Source organism: Rhagoletis pomonella, unplaced genomic scaffold (genome assembly GCF_013731165.1).
Source record: "Rhagoletis pomonella isolate Grant_MI unplaced genomic scaffold, Rhpom_1.0 Rhpom_scaffold_00018, whole genome shotgun sequence".
NCBI lineage: Eukaryota > Metazoa > Arthropoda > Insecta > Diptera > Tephritidae > Rhagoletis > Rhagoletis pomonella.
Genome location: NW_023458572.1, coordinates 1,344,899 through 1,366,414, shown reverse-complemented (window position 1 = coordinate 1,366,414; position 21,516 = coordinate 1,344,899). Strand labels below are relative to the sequence as shown.

General features: G+C 34.8%; 1 protein-coding gene across 1 annotated transcript in view; it reads right to left on the bottom strand.

The window, feature by feature from the left end:
- Positions 1 to 21,516, bottom strand: part of LOC118749528 (neuronal acetylcholine receptor subunit alpha-7-like) — a gene marked incomplete at its 3' end in the record, with an annotated part of 101,499 nt that overhangs the window by 78,385 nt on the left and 1,598 nt on the right. The window contains 2 exon segments of the mRNA XM_036484335.1: positions 6,035 to 6,144; positions 16,140 to 16,184. Coding sequence (XP_036340228.1) covers positions 6,035 to 6,144; positions 16,140 to 16,184 — 155 coding nt within the window.

Genomic DNA, 21,516 nt, shown 5'->3' with positions numbered 1-21,516 from the left:
AAATAAAAAGCAGAAATAATCGGTATTATTTGCTCAAAATGATAAAAATCATATTTTTAAAAGTCATGGAGGAATCAGAATCTACAATGAGAGACGAGTCTAATGGTACCTTTGAAAAAGCTATAGCATAATTTTATCACTATGCCTTTTTGATATCAAAAATTTTAAAATAACTTTTATTTTCAGTCTCTGCAGAAAAGTGAGTAAGTGAAAAGTGCCGTTGTGTGTGAGTGCATACATATGCACGCGTGTACATGACATGCAAGTGAGGCATATTTGTATAAGAAAGTCAAGGTTTGCAAAACTTAACATTAAACAAAAAAGAAAAAAAAACAAATACGAAAATGACAAAAAAGTAGCAAAAGCGTAAATGGCTTTAGGCGGTAAAAATGCCGCCGCCAAAAGTTATGTGCTGCAAAAGTGTGGCGCGAATCGCAGCAGCAACTTGATGGGGTTGTGAAAGACATTTATCAACATGGCGCAATGAGTGCTAATTTGGAGAGCTAGCTATTCATTTATTATGCCAAGTACATGAATGGGAAAAGACAAAAACATTTGCTTAAGAATATTATATTCACAAAAAAATCTGGTTCAGGGGAAAGTGTCAGTTCCCAACAAAGTAGGCAGTAGGCCTTCAAACATACATATATGTACATAAGAATATGCACATAGATGTTGCCTTGAAGTAATGCTACCGCCAGCTTCAAGTGCTTTCGCTGCGAATTTGTTCTTATGATTGAAGTGGAAAATATTTTTTATGTTTAAACATAGTTGTAAGCATTTGGATGATTTACTAAGATTCGAAAACCGGAAATTGTTAGAGTCGAATGAGGTTGACAGATATCGTGTTAGCAGTGAACGTTTTGGCACTCTTACAATTGAAAAAATATTTGTGAATAGGGTTGCTACATCAACAACAATTTAATGCTAGTTATGAAGTATCAAACAAAAATCTTCTATGTTTTTCAGGAGAAGTAAGTTGTGGGGGCATTCTATTTAGATTTTTTTTTTAATAGAGTTACCACTTGTCGGAAAGATAAAATTAATTAAGTAAATAAAATTTGGAAAATATGAATAACAATCTGCAGCGGAATTCTGACAATCGTTACGCACAATTTTCCTCGCCGAATTTCTCTAAATGAAAAACAGTGGGGCCTAAAAGTATGCAACATGCAAAAGTAACAGATGTAATGTGTAATCAGCCTGCTGTTAGGCGCCCCTGCCGAGTAAAATTTTAAAATTAAATTTTCCATCGAACTTGTTATATTCGTCGTCGAAGTGTCTAAGATAGCCGAAAGAACTAAGGTTGTCCCACCCATGAGTCGACTTCTTTCAGTATTGCTGCCAACCTCTCGTCCAATTAGATCAAACGGAAGTATTTAGATGCAATATCACATTCACGTCGTCAGTGGACGCGAAGATAATCTTCATGACAAACAAACTTGTTGCCTTAATAATTTCCTTTCTGTCTTAATCCGGAACAGTTTACTTGGCATTACTTTCGAAAATGCACTAGTTGATGGAGTGCGAAAGTCACAACACTTACTTACTGCCTAGGAAAGATAACTAATTCATTCTTAGCAAGGCTTATTTGTTCACTTCAGATTTTTGACCATTGAATCGAAAGCGATCTTAATAATGCCCGAGGGAACTTACACTAAACCGAACGTTGCCGCAATTAAAGTTACTTCGTACCCATTTGCTACCATGTGCTGAAACAGTTGGTTCATTATTAAGGATAGCCTATAGAATCTCATTGACGATTCTTCTCTGCAGCCAGTTCTTTTGCAAAAAAGTCAAGCTAAATATTAACGATCGAAATCAACGGAAAAATAAATTACTTTTGAATAGACGAATGAAAATGTACAATATTTTTTTTTTTATGAAATAGAAGCAGGAAATGATGATGCTCATACGCCACATCGTACATCCTCGTTCATGGCGTTTGAGTAACATTTTCCATGCTAAAGTTAAATTTGTTTAATTTGTAAATTTTTATTTTTAGCGTAATTTAGGGTATGTCAGTGCAACAAAGCCGAGTAGTGGTAAATTTTTAAATCAGCTCGAAATCGTTTGAAATCTCTAATTATACATATGTACCACAAACATCATTAAATTCTTATGGAGTAACGTCTTACTTATAAGACATACATTTTTTAAACGCTCTCTTATGAAAAACCAAAATTTAATTACCGACTACCTAGCACAGCAAGTATATATTTACTCAAAAAAACTGCACTGCTGATACTGACTTGCCCCCAGAAGAACGATGATTTATGGACAATAAAAACAATGATGGCAATGTACCACGGCCCCGTGCCATATGCAGAACAAACAAAAAGGTGTGGACCTTATTGGAAAAAAAAACGCTATAACTAAATCGAAATGGTAATCGAAAAGAGCTCGAAGCACATTCACGCAGATACAAAAAAACAAACTGCACATCCAGTGAAAATATTTAATTCAGAATTTTGTTTTTTTTTTTATGCAGAAATGTTTCTAGAGCATTTGTATAAAAAAAGTACATAAGTACATATGTACATACATAAGAGCGAATGGAGCTACTGCAAGTGGCAAAATAAGAGCGCTGTAGGTTACTTATGTACATAAATGCGCACAGAGGACTATGAATTGAGAGATGTGTACGTGGGTGTGCGCGAATAGGGCGGATTAAAGAAATTTATGTCGCTGTAAGCGCTCCAGTGATTTAACAACGCCCTACCACTTTTTACTTCGCATTAAATGTGTGGATTAACACGACAACAGTTATGCTGATATTCAAGCATATAAACGAACATGGATACACATAGTTAGATATGTATGCACGTATCACATTTTCATGTTTGTACGCGCTAAGCAATGGGCTTTTCCTACCAAAGCTGTATCAAAGCTGTGGTCGTTGCCGTATTAACAAGTATTTGTATATTTATATACTATACATACGTATGTATGTATGTAGTATGCAGGCAAAATAATGCTAAACAATATGCGTAATTAATGTCCGGTGGTGGCTTAAAGTTTTCAATGAATTATTAATTAGAATGCGTTTGCTATTTATTTTGTATGTGCAGGCGTATGCTCCTATACATATATATATACATATTTAATATATGCAAATGTAACAGCTGGCGGTGGAATGAAATCCACAGGCGTTGAACTAGTCCACTTGTATTCAATTTGTAACCAATTTTAACCCTGCATAACCATTGATATTTTTTATACGTTATATCCAATGTTAGCCGCATCGACTACCATGGTTTTAAATATAATTGTTTTAAGGTGCAGTATAGTATATTAGCTGCATTTACTTCCACTGCAAATGAGTTGGTGCACTTAAGCGAAATGTGCAGCAAAGCGGAGAAACCAAAACTGTGATTTGTTTTGTTTTAGATTTAAAATTTTTTTCAACACTGTTTTTCAAGATTTTTTCTTTGTATTTAATGTGATCAGGCCTCTTTAACACTAGTCGCTATGGGGGCATTATTATTTGGTTTTTGGTCTTCTTTACCACTACTGATTGCAAATGACGGTATATCGCACATGAAGCAAAATTTTGGCAAAATTGTGTACGCAAGCGGAAAGTGCACCTAAGGGAATGGGCAGTTAAACGGAATATACTGTACCACTAAAAGTTCTAAAAGTGGTTTATTATGAAGCTGTTATAATTTTTTCTATTTTTATTTTTTGAATTCAAAACTACCTAAACAGTTTGTGTTTGGTTTTTATTTTATTTGTGTAAATAATGACTAAAAACTTATTTTATTTTCTTTTTTTTTGTAAATTTCCATTGTACATATTGCCCTCGTACGTTTTTCCAAACATTGCTGAGTGATAGGCGACTGAGCATCACCTTTAGAAGTGCCAATATCTACTAATGCAAAGTCAGAACATTTTTAAAAAATAATGAACTTGTTCAAATAAAATTTTTAACTTGAGACTAAGTAAGTACACATTTTTAAACAGTTTAAGAGCCAATTAAAAATTTTACTACTTTCAAAATTTTATTACAAAATTAATTTTAATACCAAAAATGGTTTGCTTCTATTTGCACTTTATGTACGCAAAATTATATGTTTGTATGTGTATACGTGTCTATGTATAAATAACTGTTTGCACAGATAATTATTTTGCATGCGCATTTGGTTGCGCATGTAAACATAGATTTAAGCAATGCGCCATTTAATGCCACCATTTCTAATTTTTTTTAAATCAAAAATATTTGTTTTTGTCGTAACAACATAAAAATTATTCAAACATGCTATTTATGCTATCTATGCACCAAGCTAGGCAGTATGCAACGGATTGAGAATACACCTTATGCACTATCTCTGCATGTATGTACATATATATCGCTACCTAAGGGTGAAAAGGTGCTAAGTCCATTTTTTGCAATTGCTTAGGAGAGGCGAAAAACCTATGTAGTTTCGCATCATCTGTTATTCTGCATCAAAAAGTAAATTTTGGAAAAAGTGGACTTGGCACATTTTCACCCGTAGGTAGCGATATGTATGACATCATCTATTGAAATAATTAGCGATAGCGTTCAAATTAATATTTTAATTATACGCCACAAACTCTACCTTAATTTGAATTGAACAAAAATACACGAACATACATACATTCATATTTACTTGTCTGTATATGTTAATTCTAAACTAACACTATGCTGATTAAGATTAAATTTTCACGTTGAAATAAATACATATATGCGTATGTAGTATATTAGACCGCACCAGAAAAAAAGTTCGCCAAGAAAAGTTAGGAATGCTAATGTTAATTTAATTTTTCAATCACGTTCACCACGGCGTATGAGCAACATAGAAAAGGGGTTTGTAAAATTTTCTTCTATAGGTCGGGCACCTTACCGACGGTGTGTCGTGATCAGTGGTATTTCAGGCTATATTTGTGCACCGCTGAATCAAACTACACCGAATGTGAATAAATAGTAGATTACGGCCGATGTTCGCATAATTTAAACCTTTTTTGCGACGCCATTTTATTTGTGGTGTATTTTATTCTTCTCTTCTCGCAACGTTTAAAGCATAAATATTTTTGGATCCCAAGGGACCCACTTGAATGTTTGTTGATAAAAAAGGTAAGAGCAGATATTTCACGAAAACGCTTTTGTAAGCAAACTTATTTTCGGCTGTGTTTAAATTTGTGTAGGTCTTAAAATCCTGATGATGCGTGGAAAATTTACACAGGAGGTAAATTCCAAGATAATTTAAATAAATTCGTTAATAACGTCGACTAATAGGTCTGATTTTAAATTCACTCAATAAATTTGCATTATTAAAAAAAAAAAATTAAAACGACCTAAAAATTTAAGCCTTCTAAAAACGCAAACACAAACGTACTAAGGTCAAGTCGCAAAAGATGTAATAAGTTGTAAAATATAAATGAAGGCATTAAAAATTAAAGAAAGCTTATTGAGAAACTTGCTGCACTGGCCGACTAACCGGCTTTGATTGCCGTGAACCTTGGGCCAGCTCGAGGCAAAAAATAAAATATGCTTGCAGTGTAAACATCTACTTGTGTGTGTGTGTGTGTGTGTGTGTGTAAATGCAGCACACAGCGGATTAGTTGTGAACGCGCCCGAGGGAGAAGACTTTGCTGTTGTCGGTGCTGGTGAGTTCAAATGCTTTTTTTATTGGCTGTGTAAATTGCTGCAATTAAGCTCGTGTACCAGCGAAAATGGTTGGACAAAACCAATGGAGATAGTGCAATAAAGACGTATATCTTTTTTTGGGAAAACTTCAAGGTTATTCGTTTAATATTCATTATGTAACGGAGTGATTTTAAATAAGTAAGCTGTGTAGTGTGAACGGAGCTAAATAAAAAATGCTTTGAGGTATGACATCAAAATATATTTCAATAAATGCGGATAATAATCTTTGCAATATTTTATACACAAATTTATATACCAAGATATGTACAATATGTATGTGACAATAACAGTTAATTTCTATATCTGGTTCAATCAGACAAAGTTCCATATAAATTGTGAACTTCGACACTGAAAAGCTCCACTCACCTGTTGTACATGAGCACATCGGGCTTCCACAGTCTGTGTGGAGGAATTCGAAGATCTCTCACGCCACCATATTCGCTTGAGTTCCAACGCAAATTCATGTCGTTCCACTCCTATATAAAAAAAGTAAAAGTTGTAGTTGAGTGTGGTGTAGTAGAGCGTGATTTTTGGGAGCATATAATAATTTTAAGTAGCTACTATTTTTCCGCTATCTTTTAATTTATTCGGTAATATGACAAAAGCTCTCTACGATATTTACGTACATTTTCATTACGTTACCAAACAGAGCTTACGACTAACTGCTGTGCCATAAAATTTCCTACATACATGCGCAGTGATTAGTATAAACAGCCTTCCGAACAAAGTACGAGTAATAAAGTTTGTAAAACATCACCGCAAAATGAATAATCGTGTCACTGAGTGATATTAGAGACGATGTGAAGTCGTAATTAATGAATACCTTTAAGACAGGGACCTGTTAGGTCTCCTGGAAATTGGAAGAGTTTATGCTTGGTCGGCTTAAGTGACTTCTTAGACCAACTACGGCTGGTAAACCGAACTAAGGATCTGGAAACTTTCCATTAAAAGACCGTCTGTCCGAAAACAGTGCGAAAGTTTTCACAGGAATAGCAGAATATTAAGCAATTCTAATAGGGAAGTATCCGCAGGCATTCTTCGACCAGTTTCTATCGCACCACAAGCGATCCTAAAGTCCTGATTGTTGCTTTTCTGTCGAAGCAGGTTAGGTTAGGCTAATGTGGCAGTCAGTTCAAAAGACCAACTCCCTTATACCTTGCATGTCCATTGTGTTACACTGTGAGACACGGAGACCTCAGTGCCTATTTTTCATGGAACTGTCTTAAAGCTCTTATGAAGCGTATAATTGGTTTTTCGTACAGCGGATAACTCTGTAATGCTGAGCAACTGCAGAGTAAGTGTTCCACTAATTCTTCATATTTCTCATCTTTTGAAACGTTCATGGTAGAAAATTCCAAACCCCGAAGAGTGCCTACTATGACCGGTTACACTAGTCATGACCTTAAAAATGTCTTCTTTTGAAAGGCTGAGCAGTTCATTGATTTCAATTATCAATTTGCAGCTATAGAAGTCTTGTTGTTACACAAGTGCTTTCATTTATCCATGAGCTATTGGCATCTTGAATAATGGTATATCTAATTCTTAATTTGCAGGTTCCCATGGGTATCTCAAATTTATCCCTGTCTTCGATCAGTGAAAAATTGGTACATTTTTCTGGGTAGCTCATCGGCCTTGCATTTGCGTCAATACCTCTATATCCCGGAATCCGTATGAGACTGACGTTGAAGACCAAGGTAATATCTGTTATAGCTGCTACGCTTCCTGAGCAACCGTTGATCTCAGCGTTATCGCATTCGTAGTTTTTGTTACCTTTTTTATGGCTAGAAATTCTGCCTGATAAAAGCTGAAGTGGCTCGAAATTCGGAATTCTAATTCCTTAGAGAAAACTCCATAGCCAACCTTATTGTCTACTTTGGATCCATCCGTGCGGAAATTTGACTCTTTCCTCTACATTAGGTATCCACGTAAGTTTTCTGTCTAATAATATCCCAACGGTTTTTACCCTCCATTCCCGCCCATCCGCACGAGGGGCGCAGGCCGCATGACGTACGGAACCAATATTTTAAATTTTTGTGCCGAGTCACGATAGGCAGGAGTTTGTTAAGTGTCGAGATCTAAAACTGTTCAGCTACAGAACTAAATTCATCAGCTGATTTTATGTATTTATGTCAATAATTCACTTATTGAGAGAGGAGAGTATCGCTTTCTTAATGCTGAAAAGCGGATCTGATATATCAAACGTGCTGGAATGAGAGTTAAAATCCTGGCATAAGCAACGGAGTGGGTCGTGCAATTCAAAATTAGTTTTACAAGCTTTCAGAAATATGGGACAAAAGTGTCTTGATACGCGTGACGGAACATTAAAGCTTACATCAGCCAGAAGAGACGGACTTGAAATTGAGCCTGTCAGTAATTTAACCATAAAAATTATACCAAGCATTTCCCTGCGACTGGCAAGTGTAGGAAGGTTAATAAGTTTTAAGCGACTCGTATAAGGTGGAAGACTATATTGAGAATCCCATCGGAAATTTCTTAAAGCAAAAAGTAGGAATTGTTTTTGAATTGATTCTATCTTGTCTGAGTAAATTTGATACCTTGGATTCCAAACCACCGAGCCGTATTCCAGAATCGGCCTAACTAATATTGTAAACAGGGTTTTAGTGATATACGGGTCACTAAATTCTTTTGACCATCGTTTCACAAATGCAAGTACACCTTTAGCCTTGTTGACTGTCACATTAATGTGAAGATTAAAATTAAGCTTAGGATCCATTGTGATACCAAGGTCCACAAAATTGTATACCTGTTCCAGGTTATGGTTACCTATTATATAAGAAACTGGCAGAACAGCTCTTCGCGAGAAGCACATTACTTTACATTTCTTAAGATTTAGAGGCATAAGATTTACTTTACACCAAGGAATGAAACCGAAACCCAAACCGAAACCGTAACCGTTTAAAACCGTTTCGTTTTTCAAAACCGAAACCGAAACCGTAACCGTTATCTTGACCTGAAAAGGAACGATACCGAAACCATTTCAATCACAGGTTTCAATCGGTTTCCAGAAATTTACAAAAACAATAAATAAAAATTTCTTTGAAATAAATGATTTATTTAACCAAAATCAGCAACATTTTGCTAAAATTCTTGTTAAGTAGTAAATAAGTATGGCAAGGTAACTTTTCGCAAAAATCTGCTGATGACTTTGTTGTTGTGAATCGATAATCGATTAATTATATTTAAGTAGTTTCTTTCCCGTACGCAATGCGAGATCCCGCGTGTGCCCAAAATAGCCCAGAAATCATTCCTGTACTCAACAAAATGGGTAATAGAGAGCGAAAATTCGAGCGTATTCGATCGTAAGTGTATTCTTCTTCCTGCCCGAAACAGCCCGAAATTTTCTCCGAGTAAAAATTGATAAAGTGTCAAAGTGCATATCAGCTGTATTGTGTTTACATGTTGCCTGCATTTACTTAGTGCTTTTAAGGAAAAGTGAATGACCTGTTGATGTATTTTCAATCTGTGTACTTAAAATCAAATTTGTGAAACCAAAATTCAATTTCCAAGTGTTTGCATTTAATACTATGTTCTGACCGACAACCAAAACATTTTTCCTTCTTTTTCTTTTCATTTACAACCTTTAACTTTCATTCTTATTTTGCTTTGGCCAGGCAATTATCAATAAATCCGAAATGGCGTATTAAAGATGATAAAATATGACTTCCACTTCGATAAATAATCGAAAAAAACTAGTGAAGACACCGATTGGAATGAGTGGAAAGTGAGTTTTCAAGTAGTTTTCAGCGAAAACTGGTTTTCGTTTAACAGATTTTATATGGACGAAAACACAAGTTTTAGGTCGAAAACCAGTTTTAGCAACGAAAACATGTTTCCGATGTCGGTCAGAACATGGCATAAGTGACAAATACAAGAACAACGTGAATCAGCTGTTTCTCGACTTGTGGGCACGAAATGTGGGTTTTTGCGTTTCCGTACTTCTGAACTTTGTTCCATTTTTGAAAGAAAATGTTTCTCTTATTCTCTAATTACCAAATCCGTTCCGGATTGTTAGGGAAAGAACCTAGTGTTGATATTATCAGTGAACTGTAATTTTCGATTTTCTTTCCTCAACGTTTAAGACATTGTGATTTAAATAATATCAACAAAATTTCTGTGAAAAACCGAAACCGGAACGAAACCGAAACCAAAACCGAAATAAATTTTGAAGAACGAAACCAAAACCGAAACCGAAACACTTGGCAAAACCGAAACCCAAACCGGAACATTATTTTGAATCGGTTTCATTCCTTGCTTTACACCAGTAAGCCATGCTGTTTAAGTCTGATTGTAGCAAAGACCTTTCTTCAATTGAAACGTACGATTTATAAAGTTTTACATCATCTGCATTAAAATTTTGGAGAATTTTATATCTGTAGAAATATCGTTTATAAAAAGCAAGAACAGAATCGGGCCTAGGTGGCTACCCTGAGGGACTCCTGAAGTAACATCAATGACGTCAGAGATAGTATTTTTAAACAATACCCTTTGTGATCTATCATAGAGGTATGAAGAGATCCAACGTAGAAAATTAGGTGGAAGACCAAGAAGATCAAGTTTATAGATGAGCAACGAGTGGCACACTTTGTCAAATGCTTTACTGAAATCAGTATATATAACATCAACAGTTTTGCTCTCACTAAATGCTTTTGAGATATAGGATGTTAATTCAAGTAAATTTGTAGAAGTTGATTTGCCCTTGCAAAATCCATGTTGACTGTATGAAATGCTTGAAGTGATAGAATGCGTCAACCGATTTGTTATAATTGCTTCAAATAATTTAGGAATTGCAGAAAGCTTAGCTATGCCCCGGTAGTTCTCCACTGAAGACCTGCTACCGCTTTTATGTAAGGGGGTTATGAACGATTCCTTCCATACAGTTGGAAAAACGCCCTCTTTAAGAGACAAATTTCTAATACCAGTGTTTCAAAGGAAGCTCCACACCCTTGAAAATTAGCGGGTAGACTATAGAGAGCATGTGTTTCCTTGTAAAGAGAGTAACTTCAGTTTTCTCTGGGTTTATTCCGAATCCCAGACTCGCTGCCCAGTTTCTAAGCGTGACCATACTAGAGTGTACGGGTAACTAGACATTTGCCTTTAACGACAATTGTCCGGTCGTCAGCATAAGTAGTGACGTGGAAACTGCAAAATCCAAATAATGAGACATTGCGCCTAAACTTAAATGAAGATTGAACGTTTTCTGATCAGCGTCCGACTACAATGAATTCCTCCGCAAGACGCTAAGCAACTCGTTGGAGACAAAAAAAATCGCTTCTGGTTTCCCCCCACGTAAAAAGCTTGAATTTAAAAACCGTAAAAAAAAAAAAATAATCTTGCTTCTAAGCTAAAATTTAGTTTGTTACCTTGTATTTGTGTTGCAAATCCTTTTCAAAGTGCAACAACTAAACCCACTTAGACGTAACACTAGGCTTTTATGCGTCATTATGGCGGCCTAATTTCGACAAATTTTTATTAATAGCTTGTTGTTGTGCTCACTTAAATGCGATTTCATAAGTAAGTATGGTAAGTATGTTACCAGAAGTAATCAAAAGGCATTTGGCGCAACCGCCAAATTATAAACAAATGCAAAACGGACAAATTGCTTCGAGCAACACATCGAAAGTTGGCGGTTAAAGAAAGCGAAACGAAAGTGGGGAGAGACTAAATTTGCTTGAAAGCGCGGTTACACTGCACTCATATTCATTAATTTCGATTTCAATATGGATTATTACACAACTAAACAATGGCGGCTCTTAATGGATGGGTGGTACTAACAGGAAAACACTAATGGATTGTGAAACAGAGAGCAGAGTGAAAGGGTTTGTTGTAGTTAGTTAGAGTAGATGGAGCAACTCGGTCGAGGATTAAGCTTACGATGATAAGCGCAACGCTGCATTAAAATCAGGAGATTTTTCGCTCTGCTCCATGCTGAGGTGCTTTGGATTTTTTATTATATTTTTTTTTTATTAAATGGTGAACAGCGAGTAATTAAGTGGTGGGACTGAAAGCTAAGGAGCTGTGAAACGTGACGGTGGAACGAAAAGTCCAAAACCGTATGCCAATGTGTATTTTTGTATACACTCAGTGTCATAATTATAAGCACACCACATATTGACAAGTTTTAAAAATGTAGTTTTTGTTATAGTAGTAGTAAAGTAGTAGTTATTGTAGTAAATCCAAGCTTTAAACTTTGTGGCAATATTCAAACAGAATTCAAAAAATTGACGTAGGTTATCTTAATTTATAAAGGTTGCCCTAGATAAGGGACACACATGTAGAGTTAATAGATTGTCCCTTTTTTTTGACACCACGAAAGTTTAACGGAGACCATTAATTTATCCGAAGAAACGTTGCGAGCTGATTACGAATGCGACTAACGTCAATGCCTGAGAGCTCCTCAAGACCAGTCAGGCAGTGTGAGCTAACGTGTTTCCATATTAGCACCATCATAACGTGTAGGGCCCTGATAGCTGTCTGGATTCACATCTCGAGCCGGTTAAGCATCCGGCAGCCCAGAGCCTAAGGGAAGTTCGTGCCGCGTGGATTTCAATGCCCCACTAATGCCAGTTAGGTCAAGCGGCTGCATGCGCTGCAGTTGCTTGGCAAGTGTAGCTCTCGCTAGCAAATTCTACCAGGCAATGAATTACTTTAAACGAGAGACCTCACCTCCTACGAATAGCTCCACTGCAGCAGCATAAGGCGATCGACGCCTTTCTAGCCCTTTCTTCAATGTTAGGCTTCCGTGGCAGCTTCCTGCAAGGACTTACGTTAGAATTTCGAAATTTTTAATTAGTTTCGTAGCCTAGCAAGTTTGAAGTAGCCCGGACTTACCGTTGATTGTTTGGAATTTTGTTTTCGTTGAAGCTGTTACTAATTTTCTAAAAAAAAAACCAAGAACACGCCCTGCAGGGAAGAAAATGCACAACACCGTCAGCAAAAAAAAATTCCCAAAATCAACGGCAAGTCCCAGCTACTTAAAAGCAGCACTTTATTATACTAAAACTTATTGGGCTTTAAAGACTAATAATCAAAATCTTTCTAAGAAATCTAATTAAAAAGATCGACATTTTTACGATTTTTTTTTTTTTTAATGTAGCACAAACTCCTAAACTTGGATTTATGTAGTTCTTGTTACAAACTTTACTATATTTTTATAAAAAAATATAACTAACTAAAAGCAAAAAATACGTGGTGCGCTTATAATTACGACACAGGGTGTATATATGAACGTATGCAGTCGTATTCGTATTTTGGACAATTGCAAAACAGGAAATATCAAATTAATTTTTTATCAACAAAAATCTTAACGAGTATTAAATTCGAGCACACTTTACACAGAGGATGCTTTCTGATACGTTTGTTGTTGTTGTTATTCTTCTGCAGCGGCAAACAATTTCCTAGCAGCAGCGACAAAAAGAGGTTTCCAATTTCCGCAAAAAGCAATTTTGGCAAAGCAAATGAAACTGTGAAACGAGCAAACATCGTCGAACACCAAATAAGCAGCGCGCTGTATGCAGAATAAAAGAAAGTCCGAAGAGACAAATTACAAGTAGGCACGGGCGGGGCCAGCGAATGGGAAAGCACAACCCCGTAAATTGGCAACCGGAAGCCAAGGGAGAGGAAAGCGCACCACTGCATTGTAAATTGTAAATGAAACCAGCAAATCGTAGGCAAAGGATATGGAAAATTTTCGCAAAGTATCCACAAATGAGCCGGCAAGCGCTGAGTAATTACATTGCGCCCAATTTCTGTATTTTCTAATGAAAAATGAGCATTTTGTGTTCACATTTTGTGTCGGATTGGCAGCACACATGTGCCACATTCAGCAATTCACATTTGCTTATATGCAATTTGCAGGCCACATAATTCCTCAATGAGTGATCGGTAATTGCAAGGCAAAGTGAAAAAGTGAAAGAATTCGAATTGGAGAAATGCTGCTGATGCTTTGTTTGTTTTTGTTGTTGTAAAAGTAATAAAGTAAATGGCATGCACATGAAAAGCTTTTGTAAGCCGAGTAGAACAAAAGGTACATACACATACATACATACATACATACATATGGACGTACATACATTGCCTAAGTGACAAACAATTAATGTCACTCATACGCAACGCGCGCCGCAATCAGACATATAAATGCGGATAAGCATGTAAAAGCAATTGAGCTGAGCGCAGTAATTGCGTTTCCATTTAAAAATTGCTTTAATCTAGATTTGTGCCACGTTAATCCGTATCACACGCGCGCGTTTGGTAGGAAAGGTGGGTGGGTGCGGGTAGGCAATGGCTCAACAGGAAACAATTTCAATTCCTTGTAATTGTCTAAGAATTTGCAATTTGTCATTCTACATAGATGTGTTTACTAAGCCGAAAATGTGAGTACTTATGTTATAAATCCGGCATCATCATCAAATTTCGTTAAAAGCTGCTTAGGGGCTTCCATGTATGTAAGTGAATTGCAGATGCGTAATAAGTGTAGCAGCACAAGTAGAAGGTTTTAGGGTTGATTTTTTATTTTTTTTTTCTAGTAACACTTTCTTTGCTGAGTATTTTGAGTGTCATTCATTGTGACAAAAATGAAAGCGAACTCGAGCTTTGGACACCAAGGCAACAAAGTTTTTTTGCTTTTGCTTTTCGGCTTTAGAGCGCTTTTTACTGCTTTGTTCCATTTAGCTGTCGTTCAGCTGCCAGTTTATCTGCAACTCAAACTCTGTGGCATTTTTATACCCGTTGTTGCCTTTGGAATTGTCAAAGTAAAGAATGCTATTACATTTCATCTGCTTATTGCTTATGGCCTTGTGTTAATTTTTAGGCAAATCTTATGAGCGTTTTCATTTTCGAGTTGTAAGGCGAATGAAATTTCATTACAATTATGCTGAAAAAATTTCGTGTAGGTGGCACCGTTTTATTAAGCAAAGATTTTTAGGATTAAGAAATAACTTATTTCCTTCCTCTGCTGCTCCTTAAAGGATTTTATTTCACGTTTTTCCCGCTCAGGTGATATGCTAGAAGTTACTTATTTTAGCCTGTAACATAAATTACACGAGGAGACAACTTTTTTTGAAAGTATATCTTCTAATTGATTGTATGATTAAGCACAAGCCAAAAAAATAATTTTCATGAATTGCAGGTAATAAGAAATCGATTAATCGCATTTTAAAGGCATTTTTTGACAGTGGGTATTCACAAAAATACTTTTCCACAAAAAAAAAATCGAATTATTTTGTTAATTAGCATTAAATAAAATAAAACGAGTATTTTTAGCGGCGAAAAAAGTCTTCAATAACTGTTATCTAAGACATATAATATAAAAATCAAAAATAACTGTTATGTACAGATTATTTATATAAAAATCAAAAATAATTGTTATTTTGTATTGGTAAAATAGACATCAAAAGTAATTGTTATTTTTTTTTTAATTTTGCACACAAATTACAAATAAAAATTTTATTTTCAAATTTGATTCTCGGTGAAAAACGAAATCGATTATTATGTATCACTTAGTTGTAGAACATTTCGTTCATACTGAATTTTTCAATGACAGTTTACATCAATAACTGTTAAGTTCGGTCCCTGGATTTGAGAACATTCAAGAATTACATTGAGAAACCCATCATACGTACAAAAGAGTCGCTGCAACACCAAACGAACTCACCATCAGATACTTACATACATATATTCGATTTTGAAACTACATTAATAAATACTAGAAGGAGTACATAAGTACTATTTATTATCCGAAAGCCAAACGATTTTATAAGCAAAATGTCATTTGAACGCAATTATTTGAGACCACAGCTGCTTATCGCAACGGCAAAAAAATAACCAAAGGCGGAAAGTAGAAGATTAATATTTGGAGCATTGCAGTAGGGAGAGCTCATCTTTAAAAAAATAAATAAATAAGAGAAAACCATATCCACTTTGCGCTTCTATCCCCCTTTAATAAACTTTAGCACTTAAATTGTCGCGCGGGGCCGTCACTTCTTTTGGCGTTGTTCCGCAACTCGCCCGGAGTTTCTGTTTATTTGCTATGTGTCTGCAAGTTCAACCAAAATTGCTGTTGACATTATTCCCTGGACAGACAATTTTCCTGCGCTAAAGACTAACGCATCTCTAATCGAACTCAAAGATGCGATAGCAGTGAAAATAAATATTACTGATTTGAATAACATTTGTGTTGCAGCTGGCGTACGCTTTCACCTAGCAGACAACAACTAATCGCCACTGGCAGGCTCCTCTTCTCCCTGCGCAGCTTATTTATTGTATTTATACAAAGTCTCGATATTTATTTGATATTTTGTGATTTCATTTGCTTCGATTTAGTTATGTTTCCCAAAATCATTTGTTGATTGTTTGTTTCCCCCAACCCCCCAAAAATACTGTCCTATGAATTTATTTGTGATTTCAGTGGGACAATATTTTATTGCATTTGCTTTTGCTTTGCTTGCCAACTTACCAATTTGAGCCAAATATTTGTTATAAGCAATTGGTTCTTCTCGTCCTGGAAAGAAAAACAAATATGGAGAAGAGAAAGAAAAAAATTAGTAAGAACATCACTAACTGGAAATTTGTTATTCTGATTTTATTCACATTACATATACTTATGTATATGGTTTTGTTAGTAGATTTCATAGAGAGTTTTAGGATGTACTGTTAAATTTGCAGTACTTATGTTACATAACATATGCATATAAGAAAAACATACATATTATATTAAGTGCTTAAATATAAAACAGATGTCACTGCTTTTTTAATCGAATCACAAAAAATTAGATTTAGAAGGCATCATCAAAAAAATTTGCGATTTTTCCGCCGGTATTACCTAAAAAATTTATTATATTTGAAGACTTCCGCCAAAATATTTCGGAAAAATATTAAGATTAACTTGAGCTGGACCGATTTGAAAATACCTATAAAAATAGAGTTTTTTTATCGACAAAAATAATTTCTTAAAGGATTTTTTTTGAAAAGAATCCCCTAGAACGACAAAACTTAAATAACTGGACCAAAACTGTATCGATTTAGATTTTTAAGATATCATCGGAAAGTATTTTTTCGCCTTTTTATTTCTTTGCAAAAAACTCATTCACGTCCCAATTTTTATTTGATCAAATATCAACACATCCTAATTAAACATGGAAAGACGCTTGTCCATCTTACCGATATCTTTCAATCTTTCAATTAAATTATTTAAATTTAAAAAGGGTGAGAAAGTTTCTTTCCAATGATACCTCAAAAGTATAAATCGGTAAAGTTTTTGCGGACTTATTTAAGTTTTTCTTAAACAAATGTTTGAAAAAAAATGCAAAAACCATTTGCCATCTGATTAAAAAAAATGCTTTAAAAAAATTATTTTCTTAATATTTTTCCGAAATATTTTGGGGCAAGCAAGTCTTAAAATATAATAGATTTTATAATTCCAATAGGAAAAACAGTACCGTCAAAAAGTGCGATAGCTATACGAAAATTGTGACCAACTGGTTGCAGACGCTCCCCCCAGATTTAGATTTTCTTTTTTAAAGCTGTTCTGATGTTCATAAATTTCTAGTAAAACATTTAACGCAATGACTTGATAGCGACAACATTCAAATTTGGAATGCACTTACATAAATGCTAATAGAAAGATATAGTGCATATGTATGTTTTGTGTTAATCAAACAGTTTGTCATTTGATCAATTAAATTGAGTGCTCATTTGTAATCCAATAAAAGCATTAGCGGTAATTCCTATTTGATCGTCACTTTCACTGTAACGAGTTGCTGCCGCATGTTGCGAATCAATTAAGCCTAATGCGATTGTCACTGTAAGCCATTATAATGTGCAAATGAACACACGTATTTACATACAAACATGCAGACATGTGTAGTTTGCTGATAAATCTTGGTATGGACAGGCGATAAAGGTAAATACAGGGGTGTGTGGGAAGCAATTAATTAATTATTGTAAAGCTAATCAAGATTTTGTAGCTTTTTATAAAATTGCTACCAATTGTTATTGGTGCTGTTTATTTCAGGATAAAAGCGGATCTATTAGAGTCTCACAAGCCAATCTCACTTTTATTTTCGGAGGCAAATATAATAGAAGCTCGTATCTTCTCCAGACTAAATAGTAATACAGTGCAACAAATTCCAAAAAGACTGGTAAAATGATGAAAAAGTACAAAAATATTTGAAAAAGTTAATCGCCATTTTTTATGCCTATTTGTAGTTGGAGATCTAAGAACCCAAAATTACAATATGTAATTTTTCTTTGTTTTTAAAATTTCTCTTTGAAATCAATGTTGAGTCAAGTCAAAGAAAACGTTTCCTGAAGTCACACAAATATTTTCAATTAATGCTCCGTATTTACCACTAATCAAACTTGCTAGAGTAAACCGCCTAGGCACAGTGGTCCAAAACTGACATTTACTGCTCAAAATAGACCAGAGCGTTAATTTTTAATTCTTTATTTTTGTTTTGAATGAAAGTTAATTAAATTTCAAAGGAACCTGTTGAGCCCGATGTATGAATCTTTATTTGTTTAAATTAAATATTTTAGCAATTTTGGAGAAAATGGATTCTCTTGTACCTGTTAAAAGAGGTTACATTATAAAAACTAGTTTAAAAAAATGTAGGGTTACCCCAAAACGGGAAAATATTACAAGACAAATTTGAAATGTTATAAAAGAATGTTCATCAAAATGATTTTCCTTCGCATTTTTTTAGTTTTTTGAAAATTTTCGCACATACTTAAAACCAGGCTCATTTGAAAGTCGATCCTTCTGCTAAAATAATGGTAATCTTTCTTATTTAATATGAAAAACCGCGATTTTCCAAATTATTTGCAGACATCTAAAACGCAGCCGATTTTGGATTTGAAAACATATTAAAGCCAGGTTTTAAAAGCTACTTGACACAAGCAAAGTCAACAAACACTGTGGGTGCTATGGAGCAAAATAAAAAATCTCCATCAAAAAAAAAAAAAAGTGTTTTAGGGGACTTTCCAAACACCTTGCCGACACCAAAAATACTTTTATAATGCTTTATATATCAAATTAGACAGGGTATTAACTCAAATAAACCGCTTGACCCAGAAAACTTACTAAAAAAATTTTCGCACTGCTCAAAAATGTTTGCAGTCCATTTTTGAAAATAGTCCATTACTGTAACACACACAACACGGCCCTGCTCGAGAACATCCCTGATTCGTGGTGGTAAATCAGTATGTTCCGCCAACTGAAGTTAATCACCTTGGCGATGGGCCCAAACTTTCAAAGCTTTTGAACTTTGAGATGCTTACTGGCTATCTCTTCGATCTTAGAAGATTCTTCACTTCCAATGAACAACAAATTTTTGCAGCAAAATTCTTTACCACACTCTTCAAAATAAGAACATCCCTTTACTCGTGATTTAGAAGACCATTGACCGGATGGCAGTGAACTAGGCTACGCCGTCAGCATCAGAGGCTGCACAGAAAGAGGAACTGGAATTAACGCGTAAGACTCAGTGCACCTTGGCGCAACTGAAGTCGTGTTCGTAGCGGCTGACCCTGGCTCTTCGACGATTACTCCTACTTCAACTACAATAAAATGAATGGGCAATTTCATTTTAATTTTAGCCGGGTCAAACGATAAGTAAAAATTATAGAACTGCTTCTTCAGTACAAAAAAAAAAAAAACTCTTTAAAATCGATGAAGCTGGTTTAGGAGGCGAATAATTGCGAACAAATGCAATTCAGAATTTCATTTGGGTTTAAAAATAAATGCCAGTATTTTAATTGAAAAAAAAAAAAAAATACATTCTCTGAAAAACTGTTTGTGAGCCTCATAAAGGGTTAAAACCCAACTTCTGTTAAATAAAAAAATGTTCTAAGTACTTTTTTGTCAAAGTTTCAGTAGATTTTCCAATTAAATCACTTTAAATATTCAGCAGTCGTACATGTATGTTCCCTTAATAAATTATATATAAATTTCAAATATTTTACCACAATTTAATTGCCACAAATGCACTACTCAAATTATCACAAAATTTCCATTGGCCATTTGCCAGACATCTAATCATTTTTGTACTATGGCCTAAATTAATTGCTTTTGTGTAATTTTTATCTAAATAAAAAATTCGTATTTGTTGTTATTTTATTTTATGTAGGCAATTTTTTGAAAATAAATTAAATTTACCATCACACAAAATGTAAAAACAAACAGTTGTGCAGAAAAATTGCAAACGGAGTAGTACAAGAATAATTGCAAATATTTGTGGCAACGATTGACGAGCGCATTTTTGTTTGACGGCTATGAAATCGAAAGCTGAAGCATTTAAATTTTAAAATAACGTAGCTTATACAAAAACAAAAAATAAATAAATAATAAAACAAAAAGAGAGCTTAACCGCAGAGTGATTGCGCAATTAGTTAGTAAATTAAAAAGGTGTGAGCCTCAATGGCCGATTAACACTGCGATAAAAAATATATATTTACTTATATGTATAAGCAAAACGCATACATATGTATGCATTGGTATGAACATTACATGTGTACATATTAGGGCGATTGACGCGATTTTTCCAAACCGATTTTCAACGTTTTTTTTTTTTTTTTTGATATATATATAGGCAGTTTTTGGGAAATCTTAATTTTTCGAATAAAGCTTGCCAAAACGAATTAACTCTTGTTGTGGAAGTTTTTAAACTATTAAAAAAAAATTTTATGTTGAATGTAGGTGTTACTGGAAAATGTAAAAAGGCTTAAAAAACATTATTTTTCGAAATTGTCTTTCAAAAATTCTTTAATTTCGAAGGGGTACTGGGAATTTTTTTTGTTTTCTTGTAAGGTGGTGCGGTCTAATGTGCATAGCTAAAAACATACTTATGCATATATATATAAAATGGCGAAGGACACAAAAATCGCGCACGAACACACACACACACACACACATATATATATAACGTTAAAATGCTGTTGTTGATTTTCGCATTTACACACACAATATGGCAACTCGGGCATGTTAACTAATTAGGGTTGCCACAATGCATTTCACAAATAAACGGAAATTTTCACGAGAAATTGTTTGTGCAATTTTTGATTTTGCGTTGGTGTTGTTGTTTTTGTTGTTGGCGGCGCGCTACTGCACTGCATAAGCACACACGTACGTATGTGCATACTTAAACACTCAAAAACCCATACACACATACACATTAATAGAGCATGCACAAGCGAAAGTTTGGAGCATAATTGCTAGCGCAAAAATAGTTAGCGTCAACAAAACGCTGCTGCTGCTGCAACATTTTCGCAATTTGCCGCTTGTTGACGCGCGCTGTTAAATAAATAAACGCTACGCTCTCTGTGTGTGCGCTTGCGTATGCCAACGCAACGTTCGTGAATTGCATTGTTTTGGCAAATTACTAGAGCTTTGCATACTTTTGGGAAATTCGCTGGAGTTTCATTCATTACTGACATAACTACATACATTTAAAATTTGGGTATTGTAAAATTTTACATTTAACGCGCTTGACGTTTATTTAATTCAATTGTTGCGCAAATATTTGTCAGTACTTGAAGGAAATTGCAATTTATTAAGCTGATCACGTCACGGGTCAAATGGAGTAAAAATTGTTATAATAAAAAGAGCATGCAGCCATATCCCTGCAGAAAATTTGTACTTGAAGTCTTTGGTTTTCGGTCCATTAGTGGCGGCAAACGAAACCATAGATCACTACACTTTTTTTGTACAAAAACCCACCAAATTTTCAACTAAACCGTTTAAAACCGTACAACCGATTCATCGGTGAAAACGAATTGACTACAGCATCACCTAGTAAATAACTTATAACAAAAATTTGTCTTTCTAAATATAAATA